This window comes from Camelina sativa, chromosome 4 (genome assembly GCF_000633955.1).
Source record: "Camelina sativa cultivar DH55 chromosome 4, Cs, whole genome shotgun sequence".
NCBI lineage: Eukaryota > Viridiplantae > Streptophyta > Magnoliopsida > Brassicales > Brassicaceae > Camelina > Camelina sativa.
Window position 1 is genome coordinate 23,710,611 of NC_025688.1, and position 16,719 is coordinate 23,727,329.

The window sequence follows — 16,719 nt, forward strand, 5'->3', positions numbered from 1 at the left end:
AAAAAAAAAACTAAAAACAGTGAGAGGTTCATAAAAAAATTTGAAATTTCATGAACCAATTGCAGTTTTAAAATTTAACATTTCAAGCAAATCTAGACCGCATACAACGGAAATCATATAGATAACTATCATAATATTACTAAACAATGATGTAATCAGTTCTTGGATTTTATCAGCTGCATTATGTCTTGTAAGAAGACAGTAATGTTAGAATGAGAAGAGCCTCCTTCCTCCACAGCCTTGTGAGCTAATTCTCCAAGTTCTTTGGCTCTTCTTCTTCTCTCTTTTGCTTCATCACTCTCACCCATTAATTCTTCAACTGCCTTCTTCACTCCTTCTTTATCCACCAGCACTCCTATCTCCTCCTCTTCTCCCCATTTCATAGGCTCCTCAACACCAACTTTGACTCCGGATTTTAGTACCTCCACAACCAATTTCTCGTTGCCGAATTGATCTGCAAATAGTGGCCATGTAAGCAGTGGTAGACCAGCGGTTATCCCCTCTAGAGTTGAGTTCCATCCGCAGTGTGTTAAGAATCCTCCAATGGAAGGATGTGAAAGGATAAGCATTTGTGGAGACCATCCTTTTATGAGAATGCTTCTATCTTTGATTCTTTCTTCAAAACCGCTCTGTGTAATCCACTCAGCTAACTCATTATACTTCTTCCAGCTTCTAATGACCCAAATGAAACGTCTTTGGGATTCCTCGAGGCCTAGCCCGAGCTCCTTGAGCTGATCCAGAGGAAGATTGCAGATACTCCCTAGAGAAACATAGAGCACCGAACCTTCTTCTTGAGAATCAAGCCATTTAAGACACTCATCTTGATCAATGGTCGCCTTGTTTCCCCTCTCAGCTTTGTCTGTTCCTGCCTTGTTGCACAAGGAAACGGGTCCAATGGACCATACTTTTCCGGCCCTTGCCTCTTTGTAGTCTTTGACATAAGCAGGCTCCAATTCCTGAAATGTGTTGACGATCACACCATATGATTTGTTATCAGCCTCTACCAAATCGTCTATGAAAACTTTCCACTCTCCATCAGCATCAGTTTCGACATGAACTTGAGGTTCCCTAAATTTGATCCTGTCAGGGAAATAAGGGATGAGGAAATACTCTTTGTCCGACTTTATAGTGTTGAAGATCTCACGGTTTCTGCGTAGAAGTAGCATACACAGAAGATAAAAGCATGACATGCCATGAAAAACGATCTTTGGTATGTTGAACTTGTTGGCGATTTTGCTTGTATAAGGCAAACACATATCAGAAATCAGACAGTTTGGTCTAGGTGTCATCTCTTCCATGAGCTTCATGACCGGTTCTTCAAGCGTGTTAACCGCTTTAAAGAAATGTATACTTGAATCCATTGATTCAAGCAAATCCAAATTTTCCTGTCCTTCTGGCAAACCAGCTTCTTGATATGGAAACTTGACATGCACTATGTTGATGGGCAAGCCAGACTCGATGGAACGGCTTAGGACATTCTTGAACCTTGCTGCATTGTGAGGCGTTGTGACAATGGTTATGGCTGCACCGCGCTGAGCCAAAAGCCTTGCGATATCAACCATGGGAATCATATGGCCTTGAGCCATGAAGGGGAAGAGAACAAAGTGAAGTGAAGAATGTGAGTGGTGACTATCTTCAGAAGCCATGTCTGCTCCAGATTTTTATTTCGTTTGGAATATGAGTGTGTGTATGTGAGCATATAAATATATAGATGCAAGAAAATCGTGAATATATAGAACAAGAAAAAACAATTAACCATATTTAATAGATGACGTAATTAGTATGACACTAAAGAAGGAAGATAATCTCCTGAAGAAAAAAGAAAATGATACACAGATAGAAATATATATAAAAAATATAATAGTTTTGACACTAAAGAAGGAAGATAATCTCTTAAAGAAAAAAGAAAATGATATACAGATAGAAATATATATATATATATATATATATATAATTATTTATAAAAGGAACCTATTCTTTGGTTTTTTTGTTCCTTTCTCTTTATTTTAACCTATGAAAATCTGACACGTCAGAACCTATTCATTCACATTCTAAAAAAATAAGGAAATAAAATCTGTATACATTATTATAAAATAAAAAACTCAACCGCTCTTTTATAAACTTAACCCGATATATAATTTCATTCTAATTATAAAATCTAAATCCTAATTAATCTCATTTGTAAACTCAAACTGACATATAATTTCATTATAACTGTAAAATCTAAATCTTAATCATCTCATTTGTAAATCCAAACCACATATAATTTCGTTCTAATTGTAAAATCTAAACCATAACCATCTCTTTTGTAAACCCAACCGACATATAATTTTGTTTTAATTGTAAAATTTAAACCTTAATTACTTCAATTGTAAATTCAAATTGATATCTAATTTCATTTTAATTATAAAATCTAAATCTTAGCCATTTTATTTGTAAACTCAAACTGACATATACTTTTGTTTTAATTGTAAAATCTAAACCCTAATCATCTTATTTGTAAATCCAAACCAGACACATAATTTTGTTCTAATTGTAAAATCTAAAAAGCAAATATTTAACTTTCCTTAATTAAAAGTATACTAAAATTGTATCCATAATTTGTTTGTTTTTTTAATTTAATTTTGATTTATTTTTTAAATGAAATAAATAATGTATAGAAGATTCTGATTGGTTAAGAAAGAGGAAGTGAACAACAAGGTTCACCCTTAGGGTAAATCTAAGTATTTTTCAATATATAATATAAAATCATTTATAAATAGAATACCATCTACAGCATTTTTGTTAATTTACCAAAATCAAATAAAGAAATCTACACGTACCAAGCAAAAAGAGTTTTGTATACTGTTTTAATTTTTTAATCATCAATTCATCATCATGAGATGATAGGTCAAAAATTAAAAACAATTTCTTCTTAATTTAAACCCTCTAAAAACGTTAATTTGTATTTATAAAAATATTCAAACAGATTGTACTTGACGTATGTCTTGTAAAAACAATGTGATGTTAGAATGAGAGGAACCTCCTTCTTCTACAGCCTTGTGAGCTAATCCTCCAAGCTCTTTGACTCTTTTTGTTCTCTCTTTTGCATCATCACTCTCGCCCATCAAGTCTTCAACTGCCTTCTTCACTCCTTCTTTATCCACTAACACTCCTATTTTCTCCTCTTCTCCCCATTTCATGACTTCTTCAACCCCAACACTTACACCAGCTTTTAGTACTTGCACTACCAGTGTTTGGTTGCAGAATTGGTCTCCAAACAGCGGCCATGTAAGCAGTGGAATGCCCAAATTGATTCCTTCGAGAGTCGAGTTCCATCCACAGTGTGTTAAGAATCCCCCGACGGAAGGATGAGAAAGGATAAGGACTTGAGGTGCCCATCCTCTAATGAGAAGTCCTCTCTCTCTGATTCTTTCTTCAAAAAGGCTCTCCACCATCCACTCAGATAGTTCATTATACTTTTCCCAACCTCTTATGACCCAAATGAAAGGTCTTTGGGATTCCTCAAGACCGAGACCTAGCTCCTTGAGCTGAACCAGAGGAAGATTGCAGATACTTCCTAGGCAAACATAGAGCACCGAACCCTCTTCTTTAGAATCAAGCCATTTAAGACACTCATCTTGATCAATTGTCGCCTTATTTCCCCTCTCAGCTTTGTCTACTCCTGCCTTGTTGCACAAGGAAACGGGTCCAATCGACCATACGTTTCCGGCCCTTGCGTCTTTGTAGTCTTTGATATAAGCAGGCTCCAACTCTTCAAATGTGTTGATTATCACACCATAGGATGTATCTTCTGCTTCTACCGTTTCATCCAAGAACTCTTTCCAATCTCCACTTGCATTGTTTCCACTGTAACTTGAGGCTTTGTAAATTCAACTCTATCAGGAAAACTAGGAACCCGGAAATACTCTTTATTCGACTTTAAATTAGTCAAGATCTCGAGGTTTCGGCGTAAAACATGCACGCACAAAAGACAGAAGCAGCTTATGCCGTGGAAAACAATCTTTGGTATATTAAACTTCTTGGCGATTTTGCTTGTGTACGGCAGGAGCAAATCAGAAATTATACAGCTAGGTCTAGATTCCATCTCTTCCATGAGCTTCACGACAGGATCTTGGAGAATGTTAACCGCTTTAAAAAAAGTTACCATCAACTCCATGGAATCAAGCGAATCTATATTCTCTTTTCCTTTTGGCAAACCAACTTCTTGATAGGGAAACTTCACATGCACTATGTTGATGGGCAAGCCAGACTCGATGGCACGGCTTAAGACATTCTCAAACCTCCCTGCATTATAACGCGTCGTTACAATAGTTACTGTCGCACCGCGCTGAGCCAAGAGCCTTGCAATATCAATCATAGGAATCATGTGGCCTTGAGCCATGAATGGGAAAAGAACAAAGTGAAGAGGAGGATAAACTTGGTGGGTTTTCTCGGAAGCCATATCGTACCGACTCAATAGGAACTCTCAAATTTTTTTTATGTCTTGGATTGTTTGCGAGTGTGATCGTGAGATTATATAATACGGGTACGAAGACTTGGGGTCCAAAAAAGGCTGCACCGAAAATGATGCGGTAGATGACGTAATAATAGAGTTGTTGTACATAATCGGCAGAGGTACAACTCGTGACCAATACTTCTGTCGTCCTTTTGTGACCATTATGCGTTTTCAAGTGTCTTTTCTTTACCAAAAAAGCTTACGAAGACACAAAATTAAACGTGGAGTCTTCGTCAACTATACATATGCTAGAAAAGTCTTAAACACACACAAAAATATGACTCTTTCGGACACTATCAAAATCGATTTCTATTTATCATTTTAAAGTTCAATTCAATTCTTATACATAATATACCAACAATTATGATATTTGTTAGAAAACACTAATAATATGTGAAAAATGAAATTAGTAAATTAATTATTTATATATTTTTTTTTTTCATTTCTGTCACCTTTGGAAATTATAAATTAATTTATGATTTCTTGTTTTTCACCTGTTTTGTAAATAAAAGAGTAAAATTTGGTATGTAGTGTATATTTTCTTAAATATTTGACGGATTATCATTACATCAATTATTTATGAGACATACTGTATTTACTTTTTTAAAAAACTTTTTTTTATTTAACTTATATTTATTTTTATTTATTGCATTCCAACTATTAATCAACTAAGACCCGCGACTGGTAAAAAGTAGTACGTTCGAGAAAAATGCTTTGTTTTTCGTTTATGATTATTAGGCGCAGCCTTATATATTTAGATGTCTAAACGAAATTTATACCAACTCTTAGGAAGTTAAAGATGACTTCAGATATATAACTTAGGAAGTAGACAGTAGTACGTGTTTAACTAACGCTCTGATTTAAATTTCTCCAACATGGAAATAAAAGACTGTTTGATGTTTAAATATTTATAAACAAAAAAAAAGTGTCGTATGCTCAATTCTTTGATTGTGCTAGTTGCATTATGTCTTGTAGCAAGAATGTGATGTTAGAATGAGAAGAGCCTCCTTCTTCCGCAGCCTTCTGAGCCAATTCTCCAATTTCTTTGGCTATTCTTCTTCTATCTTTTGCTTCATCACTCTCACCCATTAATTCTTCCACCGCCTTTTTCACTCCTTTATCCACCAACATTCCTATTTTCTCCTCTTCTCCCGGTTTCATAGGCATCTCAACCCCTGCTCTTACACCGGCTTTTAGTACTTGCACGACCAATTTCTCGTTGCAGAATTGGTCAGCAAATAGCGGCCATGTAAGGAGCGGTAAACCAGCGGTTATTCCCTCAAGAGTTGAGTTCCATCCGCAGTGCGTTAAGAACCCTCCAACGGAGTGATGTGATAGGATAAGGACTTGAGGCGACCACCCTTTGATGAGAAGTCCTCTCTCTTTGATTCTTTCTTCAAACCCGCTCTGTGAAATCCACTCAGCTAACTCGTTATTCTTCTCCCAACTTCTTATGACCCAAATGAAAGGTCTTCGGGATTCCTCAAGGCCTAGCCCTAACTCCTTGAGCTGAGCCAAAGGAAGATTGCAGATACTTCCAAGGCAAACATAGAGTACTGAGCCTTCTTCTTTAGAATCAAGCCACTTAATACACTCATCTTGATCAATGGCAGCCTTGTTTCCCCTTTCTGCTTTGTCTGCTCCTACCTTGTTGCACAAGGAAACGGGTCCAATAGACCATACTTTTCCGGCCCTTGCCTCTTTGTAGTCTTTGACATAAGCAGGCTCCAACTCTTCAAATGTGTTGATTACCACGCCATATGATGTGTATTCTACTTTTACCATTTCGTTCATGAACACTTTCCAATCCCCACTTGCATTTGCTTTCACAGGAAGTTGAGGCGTTGTAAATTCAATTCTATCAGGAAAACTAGGAACCAGGAAATACTCTTTTTCCGACTTCACATTCTGCAAGATCTCGAGGTTTTGGCGTAGAACATGCATACACAAAAGACAAAAGCTACCCATGACGTGGAAAACAAGTTTTGGTATATTGAACTTATTGGCAATTTTGCTAGTATAAGGCAAACACCAATCAGAAATTATACAGCTTGGTCTTGGTTTCATCTCTTCCATAAGCTTCATGACCGGCTCTTCGAGCATATTAGCCGCTTTAATGAAAGGTGCCATCATCAACCCCATCGAGTCAAGCGAATCTATATTCTCTTTTCCTTCAGGTACACCAGCTTCTTGATATGGAAACTTCACATGCACTATGTTGATGGGCAAGCCAGACTCGATGGCACGGCTTAGGACATTCTTGAACCTCGCTGTGTTGTGAGGCGTCGTTACAATTGTTATGGTCACACCGCGCTGAGCCAAGAGCCTTGCAATATCAATCATTGGAATCATGTGGCCCGGAGCCATGAAAGGGAAGAGAACAAAGTGAAGAGAAGGATGAAATTGGTGGGGTTTTTCCGAAGCCATACCGGTCCCAACTCAATGTGGAATACTCAAGCTTTGTAGTTTCTTGGATTGTGTGACTTTGTGTGTGTATGTGATCGTGAGATTATATAAGACGGATAAGACTTCACCAACATGATGCCATAGATGACGCTCAACACATCAAGTAGTGGGACAATAATTGAAAAATTGGTCAGCGAAGAGGATATTTCTTGGCCTCGCTCCACTCGCCTAGTGACTCTTCTTTACTGGAAAAGCTTACAAAAATATTTTATTCAGAAATGAGATAAAAGGGGACTTGATCCGGAAGACGCAAAATCAAATTTGGGCTCTCATGAGTCATGAGTTGTTACACANACGTGGAAAACAAGTTTTGGTATATTGAACTTATTGGCAATTTTGCTAGTATAAGGCAAACACCAATCAGAAATTATACAGCTTGGTCTTGGTTTCATCTCTTCCATAAGCTTCATGACCGGCTCTTCGAGCATATTAGCCGCTTTAATGAAAGGTGCCATCATCAACCCCATCGAGTCAAGCGAATCTATATTCTCTTTTCCTTCAGGTACACCAGCTTCTTGATATGGAAACTTCACATGCACTATGTTGATGGGCAAGCCAGACTCGATGGCACGGCTTAGGACATTCTTGAACCTCGCTGTGTTGTGAGGCGTCGTTACAATTGTTATGGTCACACCGCGCTGAGCCAAGAGCCTTGCAATATCAATCATTGGAATCATGTGGCCCGGAGCCATGAAAGGGAAGAGAACAAAGTGAAGAGAAGGATGAAATTGGTGGGGTTTTTCCGAAGCCATACCGGTCCCAACTCAATGTGGAATACTCAAGTTTGTAGTTTCTTGGATTGTGTGACTTTGTGTGTGTATGTGATCGTGAGATTATATAAGACGGATAAGACTTCACCAACATGATGCCATAGATGACGCTCAACACATCAAGTAGTGGGACAATAATTGAAAAATTGGTCAGCGAAGAGGATATTTCTTGGCCTCGCTCCACTCGCCTAGTGACTCTTCTTTACTGGAAAAGCTTACAAAAATATTTTATTCAGAAATGAGATAAAAGGGGACTTGATCCGGAAGACGCAAAATCAAATTTGGGCTCTCATGAGTCATGAGTTGTTACACATGCTATGCAAGTCTCAAAAGACTAATATATAAAGAAGACATTACGTACCAAAATCGATTTCTGTTTGAAATATCAAAGTTTCATTCACCTCTTATAAAGTGGCACTAAAAGATCCACAACCGCCAAATTGTATTTGACTCTTTCCATGACGACTATATCTACTACGAGACGTGTTAACAAAAGAAGTCTCTATGGGTCAAAATGTCTCATGCACATGTTCTATACAACGTGTGGGTTATAGCCATTATTTTTTACAGCCGTTGTTGATATATCTTCAATTTAAGTGATTATTTTAATATAAGATAGTTATATTAACATGTGTGCATACTAATTAACCATTTCTATTAAGATTGAAAGATTATAAGTCTAAATAATTCCAACAAAAATCGGCAAATTGTATATGTATGTCTTTCATACATAATTCTAATTTGTTCATTTGGAGAAAAAATCCAAATCGTTGGATCTTATTTTTCTAAGTGCAAGACATTTTAAAACTTTAGGTTTATGTTTGTTCAATTTAAATTATTATGCATGTTAATCTAGATTTACTTAGACTATGTAAACAAAATTAATCATGTTCAAACTTTAAATATGTAAAATAGAAAGTTCCTGAAATCGGCTTTGAACACAAAAGAAAACTTCTTCCAAAGATGGATACTTATAACTACACTTTTAATCATTTCACATTTTGCCATGAAATTATTTGACATCTATATTAACATTGAAGTACATTTTGTGTTATGCCCTTTTAGTTTTGTTTATTTAAAAAGTTATTTACAACATTAATCCCTAAAAATTTTCCAAAACTAACATTACTCAAGATTTTGTTTCCTAAATATTTTACATTTCATTCCAATTAAAAAAATAACAACAATCAATATGTAAATAGAAACTATCATATATTTAACCACACATTATGTTGTGTTTTGAAAATATTCTATATCTGAATCATTCGTAAACAACATTTTGATTCCCATTTTGTTTTTCAAAACCTGTGAGTTTTGATTTTTAATGTAAAAAAACTTTGATTGACATTTATTTAAATATTATAATTACCATATATAAACTTAATAAATTTTTTAATTAATTATGAATATATAAAATTAAAAAAGTCTAAAATACTATATAATGTGGTTATATAGTAGATGAGTTATAAAGAGGACATGTTGGAATTAATAAGATATTATTAAATTTGTGTTAACACGGGTTAAATCCTCATTTAATTATTTATCAACACTAATAATATTAGAATATTTGACATAAAATAAAATTGATTTAACTAAGATTGTATAAAATAATTAATTTATTAGGAAAAATATGACTTAATCACAGTGTATAAATTACTGATTATGTATTTAGATCTCTTATTTTTTGTTATAATAATTAAAAATCAAAATAGAATCTAAAACACTAAACAAAACAAACTAAATAACAAACAAATGTTCATGAAGTGTATTGTTAAAAAAAATAATATAAATATTTAGCCGCACAACAACCGAAAAATTTAGTTATTCCATATTTACAAAACATCCAAATATTTAACAAATAGATAAAACATAAAATATAAATTATAATAGAAATTATATGTTTGCGGTGTACTGCAGTTTAAAATCTGGTATGATTTATAATTTATATCCGGTCATATTGTAATTTAACCCCACGACTGGTATGGTCGGAGGAAAACCTCAAAATTAGGCGCAGCCTTAAATTTATATATTTCTATAAACGAACTTTAAGCCAACTTTCTCGAATTTGACTCCAGAAAGTGAAAGTTATCACTATGTTTGTCTTCCGCTGATTCGTACAAGTGTGTAACTAATCCATCCAATTAAATTTCTTAAAAAGAAACAAAAACAACAATCTATTAAATGTTTAAATTTCCATCGAAAGATGAGGTATAATCAATTATTGGATTGTGCTAGTTGCATTATGTCTTGTAGTAAGAATGTGATATTAGAATGAGAAGAGCCTCCTTCATCCACAGCCTTGTGAGCTAATTCTTCAAGTTCTTTGGCTCTTCTTCTTCTCTCTTTTGCATCATCACTCTCACCCATTAACTCTTCCACTGCCTTCTTCACTCCTTCTTTATCCACCAACACTCCTATCTTCTCCTCTTCTCCCCATTTCATAGGCTTCTCAACCCCGGCTCTTACACTGGTTTTTAATACCTGCACGACTAGTTTCTCGTTGCAGAACTGGTCTGCGAATAGCGGCCATGTAAGCAGCGGTAGACCAGCAGTTATCCCCTCGAGAGTCGAGTTCCATCCGCAGTGCGTTAAGAACCCTCCAACGGAATGATGTGAAAGGATAAGGACTTGAGGAGACCATCCTTTGATGATAAGTCCTCTGTCTTTGATTCTTTCTTCAAATCGGCTTTCCAAGAACCACTCAACTAGCTCTTTGTACTTCTCCCAACCTCTTATGACCCAAATGAAAGGTCTTTGGGATTCCTCAAGGCCTAGCCCTAGCTCCTTGAGTTGAGACAGAGGAAGATTGCAGATACTTCCAAGGCAAACGTAGAGTACAGAGGCCGGTTCCTTAGAATCAAGCCATTTAAGGCATTCATCTTGATCAATGTCTGATTTGTTTCCCCTCTCTGCTTTGTCTGCTCCCGCCTTATTGCACAAGGAAACGGGTCCAATGGTCCATGCTTTACCAGACCTTACCTCCTTGAAATCTTTGACATAATCAGGCTCGAGCTCTTGAAATGTGTTGATTATCACACCATAAGAGGTCTTATCCGCTTCTACCGAATCGTCCAAGAACTCTCTCCACTCCGCAGGAACATATGTTGCCACCGGAACTTGAGTTCTTGTGAGCTCGACTCTATCAGGAAAATTAGGAACAGTGAAATACTCCTCATCAGACTTTAAATTCTCCAAGATCTCACGGTTCTTGCGTACAACGTGAACACATAGAAGACAAAAGCAACCCAAGCCATGGAAGACGATCTTTGGTATATTGAACTTCTTGGCGATTTTGCTTGTATACGGCAGACAGATATCAGAGATTAGACAGCTTGGTCGAGGGCTCATCTCTTCAATGAGCTTCTGGACTGGTTCTTCGAGCAAGTTAGTCGCTCTAAAGAACGGTACCATCCGCTCCATCGTTTCAAGAGAATCGATATTCTCTTGTCCTTCTTGCAAACCAGCTTCTTCATATGGAAACTTCAGTTGCACTAAGTTAATGGGCAAGCCAGACTCAATGGCACGGTTCAGGACATTCTTGAACCTCCTTGCATTGAGAGGCGTCGTAACAATTGTTACCATCACACCCCGCTGAGCCAAGAGCCTTGAAATATCAACCATGGGAATCATGTGGCCTTGAGCCATGAAGGGGAAGAGAACAAAGTGAAGAGGATAAGGTTCATTGGTTGTTTTGGAAGCCATTTCAATTCAACCTTGATAAGAAACTCAAGTTTTGGTTTGGGTTTGGTTTATTATATTTGTGGAGCTTATATAGAATAAGATATGTGGAGAGCAAAAAATAAAGTGAACAGAAGACGTAATGGATGACGTAAACAGAATTTGCTTGCCAAACACCTCTTATGAAGTCCACAGATTGTGCTTACTACAGGACATTCTTGGCCAATACGTAGTTTGTCCGTTTGTGACCATCCTACATCCTTCGCAGGAAATGTTTCCAGACATATCTTCATAACGAAAAGAAGATAATCCACAGACACAAAAAAGCAACTTGGAGGCTCGCTGATAGCTACATCGAATCTTACCGCAAATCTCAAGAATATAAATAAACAAAAAGTGGCCAAGAGAAATTTACCAAGATCGAATTTGTGTTTGAAACTTGAAAGACCAATTAAAATCACATATAAAACAGAAAATCAAGATAAATCCAACGTTGGACTCTTTCAGAGAGCTATATCTAGCAGAAGCCTCAAAAATCATAATCAACAAAAAGAGGACCTGAGCCTACAACACTTTCCTGTGAATGTTTCTTTCCTGAGTTCGGTAATAGAGATGACACACAAGTGACAACCCTCGCAAGATGAAAACAGAAAACGTAATACACTTTACAACAAACACACAAACCTGGATGGGTTCTCATTGCACACTGTACCTATGGAAATATATATTGCAAACCCCCCGGATTTTTCTTAACAGACTGGTTGGTATTCACACGGACCGAAATGCACATGTTATTTCTTAACAGACTCAGGATCATTGGATTTTCTACCTGATTCACTCCTATCAAGTCGAGCTCCTCTCCATAATTGTGACTTGCTTGATCTTAGCAGCAACCCAAAGGCTGATGAGCATGCTGCTCTCACAACTGAATCTTGCGACCGGGTCATCTTGCTAACCAGCGTTTCAAACACCTGAACAAAGAGACAGGCTTGAGAACTAATAAAGACTTATGTGCATGTTTATATGTAGTTTCTCTTATTTACCTGTGGGTAGTAGAGAGAGATTATGTGCTGATCCTCTGAGAGTGATAACATGGTGGTGGAGAAGTGTATTGCATTCGCCTGAATTACTGGCCACGGTGCATCAAAAGCCTGCATCGGGTAGTAATCACTTGAGCTTTATGTAAATATAGTTTATAAATTTAGTAACTATGAAAATCGATCAAGTAAAGCCTAACCTGGATGGTTGAGGCCATGTAAGTATCAACTCTTTCCGACTCTTGAACCAAGTGCTTTGAGAGATCCCTTACGAAATTTTCATAGTCAGTTCTGAAAGTATAAACAAATTTTAGTATATAACGGTGGTCATTGCGCACAAAATAGATTTGGAATCATAGATTTGGCACCTATCGTCAGAACCAAAAGCACGTGAATCATAAAGGGTAGAATAATTTATTATGTTCACGAGTGAAGCAAGCCGCTTGAGGGTTGCCTATTCAAAATAAAAAATAACAGATATGTAAACTCAAAGATACCTCAAACCTAACAAAGGAGCAATAGGATATGAAGAAAATTACCCGACAAGCCTGCCGTATGCTAAGATCATCGTCATGGAAGTGTACTACTAAGCGCGGAAGGGAGGAGTGAATCTGATATTAGACATTTTCATCAAAGCTTTAGATTAAAAATGAAATATCTTCTTTCCTCGACATCCGTATTTCTTGAAAAGGAAATGCAATGAGTATGCGTCACCTGCTCAACAAATCCCTCCCGCTGTCCTCCAATAGCATATTTACTTAATGCTCCAAGTGCGGCAAATGCATTGGCTCTCATCTTTGGGTCCATACTAACCTGTTACAAATTGGAATTTCATGTAAAATTCAACACACTCCGTTCAGAAAATTGTATCTGACAGTTTGGTGAATCTACTTCTGTTCAAAGTTGAGTCTAGCCTAAAAGCTTTAGTTTATACTAATTTATTAAAACCTTTCAGATAACTTAAAGTTGGACCTTACCTGAAGGTTACGAAGCCGAACAGATAAATTCAGCAAGATAGGTTCAACAGCATCATTAGAAGCTGACTCTGTGACCTAAACAAAAGAAAACAAGCATATATAATTTAAACAAATTGCTAGACAATCAGAAACCTTCAGTTGTTAATGGGTTTGAGCATTACCATCAACAAGCATGACACAGCAGTTAACTGCACAGACTCATCCAGATCATCAAGCAATGCTAATATTACACCAATAACTTGAGTTGTGTAGTGGTTCATGCAAGCAGATGGCATCTGGCAAAAGCACAAAGCAGCTTAAGTGACTATTCAGAAATAGGAGAAGCAGCAGAAAACAATTTAAATTTCGCAGACCATCTTAGTCCCAAAACTGGTAAGATATCCGCTAGTATATGTGCCAAATAACTCTCATAGCATCAATATGCTATAAATATGTGTATAAAGTTGTTTTACTTAGTGGAAGATAACACATCTCCATAATGAGTGATGTAGGGTTCTTTAGATATTAACTATTGATCTAACATCATTATCATAATCAAACAGGAGTATATACTTTCTCGTAAACCTACTTGGATTCTGATAAGGAATAAAGCTGATCCGCATTACTATTTCTTGCACTAGTGCTCTTAGACAATCAAGATAAGTAAATAAAAACTGCTCATAATTACTCTTACTTGCACTAATCCTCTTAGACAAAGGCGCCTTACAGTCGGAGAATCATCTGACACATGTCGGCAGAGTGCCTCGACCATCTCCTCCATTACAGAACTAAAATCACCACTGCATCTCATAAATATTAGAAACTTAAGAATTTAAAGTACTAAGAAAGTGTTTTGTTCATGACAGACATATCTGGCACGATGCTTCGGTCCTTTGGCTTTCTTTCCTTAAATTTTCTATACACATGACCTAGAATTAAAACCCATTTTCTTCACTTTGACCTTAACTTTCTTTTCCAAACAGAGCTTACAAGATGAATGGGTACATGTATCTAAATCAGTGTATCACTAAGCCGCGTAAAATTCCATTAAACTACAGTTTTAGTAAATAAAATTGAAACAGAAGTTTCAAAGACATTGAAAACATTATACCTGTAGCGGATAAACTCTGACAATGCAGCGGCAGCAGCTTCCCTTTGAAATCTTTGTGGACGGTTAAGTGCTTTCGTGAGAATCGAGCATATATGTCGAACCTGTAACACCAGTACACAACAGTTAGGCTACAAAGACCCTGAGAAACACAACTGCAATAATCAATTAACTAGGTACCTCCTTCGGTCTCTTAATTGAAATGCATCCAGCAATATCGCCAATAAGATCAACCCATTTTTCTTTTTCTCTTTGCTCTCCATTACGAGCCAAAATCTAAGCAAAGACAGGTATCAGTTCATCATACTGGAAACTAAACAGAACTACTTTATTGTTTAACTCAAACGGTACCTTTCCCATCTCCAAATCACCAACACACTCACAGAAAGCTTGAAATGACGTTAGAAGTACTCTGCCAAGAGAGGAATAAAGGTTTTACTAAAATAAAAGTACCAATCGTTATGTGGCTACAGTTCTCTTGAAAGTAGAGGAGTTACCGTAATGGATCTTGCTGACCAGAACTTGCAAGTCCATGACAGCTTCCCAATTGAAGAGTAAGTGCCCCAACGACAGAAGAGTAGCTTTTCTCAACAGCTTTCTTTCCAATTTTTCCGCCCCCTCTGGTTAATTGACTATATTAGCCACCAAAAATGCAATATGTACTCTCAACAAAAATTGATGGTTTATGAACGATACCTAAAAAAAGCAGTGAGAGCAAAAATGGCAGCTTGGAGAATATCATCTTCAACATGTGTTTCAGTAGAAGAGCTAGTATTCTCTCCCTTATGTGAATCACCTTTAACTAAAGAACTACGATTGAGAATGGATATTAAGTGTTCCATAAACGGAACTGAAAGTTCCGTATGTTGAGAGAAAGCCTGCATCAAAATATAATTGACAATGAGAGGCCTCATCTTTGAATCAGACAATTTATTCCCAAAATTGTGTCAAGATTTTCGTACAAGATGATATGACCATGAAAGAAAAGAATATAAAATAACATCATCTATGAGAATAATCTCATATTACAACATAGTTCTTGTAGAGAATGGTACTTACATAAAATACATCTTGCATTGGCCAGCCACCACGCATCCTAGTTATATCCTTCGTCACGATGTCCCTTCCAGCAGTAGCCAACACTTCATTAAACACAATAGATGGTTGCGTGTTCTCTGCCAGTACAGAGATCTTCATGTGATTAAGGTAAGCAGTAATATACCAAGAGCATACGAGATAAATGCTAGTGAGTTTTATATTATAGCAATTTTCTAACAGAATTAAGTAAAGGATACAGCTCCAACAGCTTCAACACGTAAATTCTTATCAGTTATATGAACTGCTGCCGAGAGCAAGGACTGGGTCGTCCTGCCAGAAGAGAACCAAAAGAACAAAGGGGAACAAGGTTATCAGATAACAATGTAATATGGAACTATAGCTTGTCGATGATAAGAAGCTTTGATGTACCTTGATATATCATTGTCGCTAAGCTGACTCCCTCTTCTTGAAACAAACTCAGTAACCGCTTGAATGGCTCCCTCAGCAGATTGCCTGATTTTGTCACAGATAGCTGCAGTGCAACTGTTTAAGGCTGCTACAAGCTACATGACATATCACAACATAATGCTCAACCAGCCAATGAGACCAGAACTTATACAAAAGAGAAAATAAAACAAACCTCATTCCCTGTTAAAAGAGCACAAATTGATGAGACTATTCTGTTGAAAACTTCAGATGGATCAATAGAGGCATCCTGAAAGTCGGTTCAAAGAAATATGACACCCTGAAAATGAAGCATACAAAAGAAAGACAAAACTCTAAACCTAACCAAAAATTGCTTACCCTTTTCAAAATGGCAATGACATCCTCAAGGGAAGACAGGGCTTTATAGGATTCTTCAGAATCTAGCCCGCTTGAGAGTGCCGCTTTGGGAAGGGAAAGGGAAATGCTGAAGAACTGGTCAAGAATCTAACAACAACAATAGTAGGAGGAACCATTAGAAACTACCAAAGTCACACTCAGATAAAATGATCACCCATCATTCTATGAAAATTGATCAAATAATTACTAATCAAATACCTGTGCAGAAATTTTTCGAACTTCAGAATTTGTGTCAGCACAGCGTGGGAGATAGGTTATGACCCTATCTCCCAAACACAATACCTCGCGGTCAGGAAATAAAAATACCGCTATATGTCAAACAAAG

At 36.8% G+C, this 16,719-nt stretch overlaps 4 protein-coding genes and 1 pseudogene across 4 annotated transcripts in view; all 5 read right to left on the reverse strand.

The window, feature by feature from the left end:
• On the reverse strand, nt 156–1,646 carry LOC104784224 (UDP-glycosyltransferase 73C4-like). Its single transcript, XM_010509281.1, has one exon. The coding sequence runs from the start codon at nt 1,644–1,646 to the stop codon at nt 156–158; it is 1,491 nt and encodes a 496-aa protein (XP_010507583.1).
• Nucleotides 2,928–4,449, reverse strand: LOC104784226 (annotated as a pseudogene).
• Nucleotides 5,304–7,201, reverse strand: LOC104782099 (UDP-glycosyltransferase 73C3-like). The gene has a single exon (XM_010506924.2). The coding sequence runs from the start codon at nt 6,923–6,925 to the stop codon at nt 5,435–5,437; it is 1,491 nt and encodes a 496-aa protein (XP_010505226.1). The 5' UTR covers nt 6,926–7,201; the 3' UTR covers nt 5,304–5,434.
• LOC104782100 (UDP-glycosyltransferase 73C5-like) lies at nt 9,856–11,499 on the reverse strand. The gene has a single exon (XM_010506925.2). It carries the CDS (start codon nt 11,434–11,436, stop codon nt 9,949–9,951), a length of 1,488 nt encoding a protein of 495 aa, XP_010505227.1. The 5' UTR covers nt 11,437–11,499; the 3' UTR covers nt 9,856–9,948.
• LOC104784227 (protein SHOOT GRAVITROPISM 6-like) overlaps nt 11,929–16,719 on the reverse strand; it is a 15,687-nt gene continuing 10,896 nt past the window's right edge. The window contains exons 32-51 of the mRNA XM_010509282.2: nt 16,593–16,702; nt 16,356–16,481; nt 16,192–16,266; nt 15,981–16,114; nt 15,809–15,881; nt 15,573–15,704; nt 15,210–15,391; nt 15,011–15,133; nt 14,865–14,925; nt 14,694–14,789; nt 14,517–14,617; nt 14,100–14,205; nt 13,588–13,701; nt 13,427–13,501; nt 13,164–13,262; nt 12,989–13,060; nt 12,818–12,903; nt 12,650–12,740; nt 12,456–12,563; nt 11,929–12,383 (exon numbers count right to left, since the gene is read on the reverse strand). Of these exons, the coding sequence (XP_010507584.1) occupies nt 12,204–12,383; nt 12,456–12,563; nt 12,650–12,740; nt 12,818–12,903; nt 12,989–13,060; nt 13,164–13,262; nt 13,427–13,501; nt 13,588–13,701; nt 14,100–14,205; nt 14,517–14,617; nt 14,694–14,789; nt 14,865–14,925; nt 15,011–15,133; nt 15,210–15,391; nt 15,573–15,704; nt 15,809–15,881; nt 15,981–16,114; nt 16,192–16,266; nt 16,356–16,481; nt 16,593–16,702 (2,144 nt within the window). The 3' untranslated portion in view covers nt 11,929–12,203. The remainder of the gene's footprint in view (nt 12,384–12,455; nt 12,564–12,649; nt 12,741–12,817; nt 12,904–12,988; nt 13,061–13,163; nt 13,263–13,426; nt 13,502–13,587; nt 13,702–14,099; nt 14,206–14,516; nt 14,618–14,693; nt 14,790–14,864; nt 14,926–15,010; nt 15,134–15,209; nt 15,392–15,572; nt 15,705–15,808; nt 15,882–15,980; nt 16,115–16,191; nt 16,267–16,355; nt 16,482–16,592; nt 16,703–16,719) is intronic.

Bases quoted from the DNA above. Each gene is read 5' to 3' on its own strand.
- LOC104784224 (XM_010509281.1), bottom strand. From the start codon at position 1,646: ATGGCTTCTGAAGATAGTCACCACTCACATTCTTCACTTCACTTTGTT.
- LOC104782099 (XM_010506924.2), bottom strand. From the start codon at position 6,925: ATGGCTTCGGAAAAACCCCACCAATTTCATCCTTCTCTTCACTTTGTT.
- LOC104782100 (XM_010506925.2), bottom strand. From the start codon at position 11,436: ATGGCTTCCAAAACAACCAATGAACCTTATCCTCTTCACTTTGTTCTC.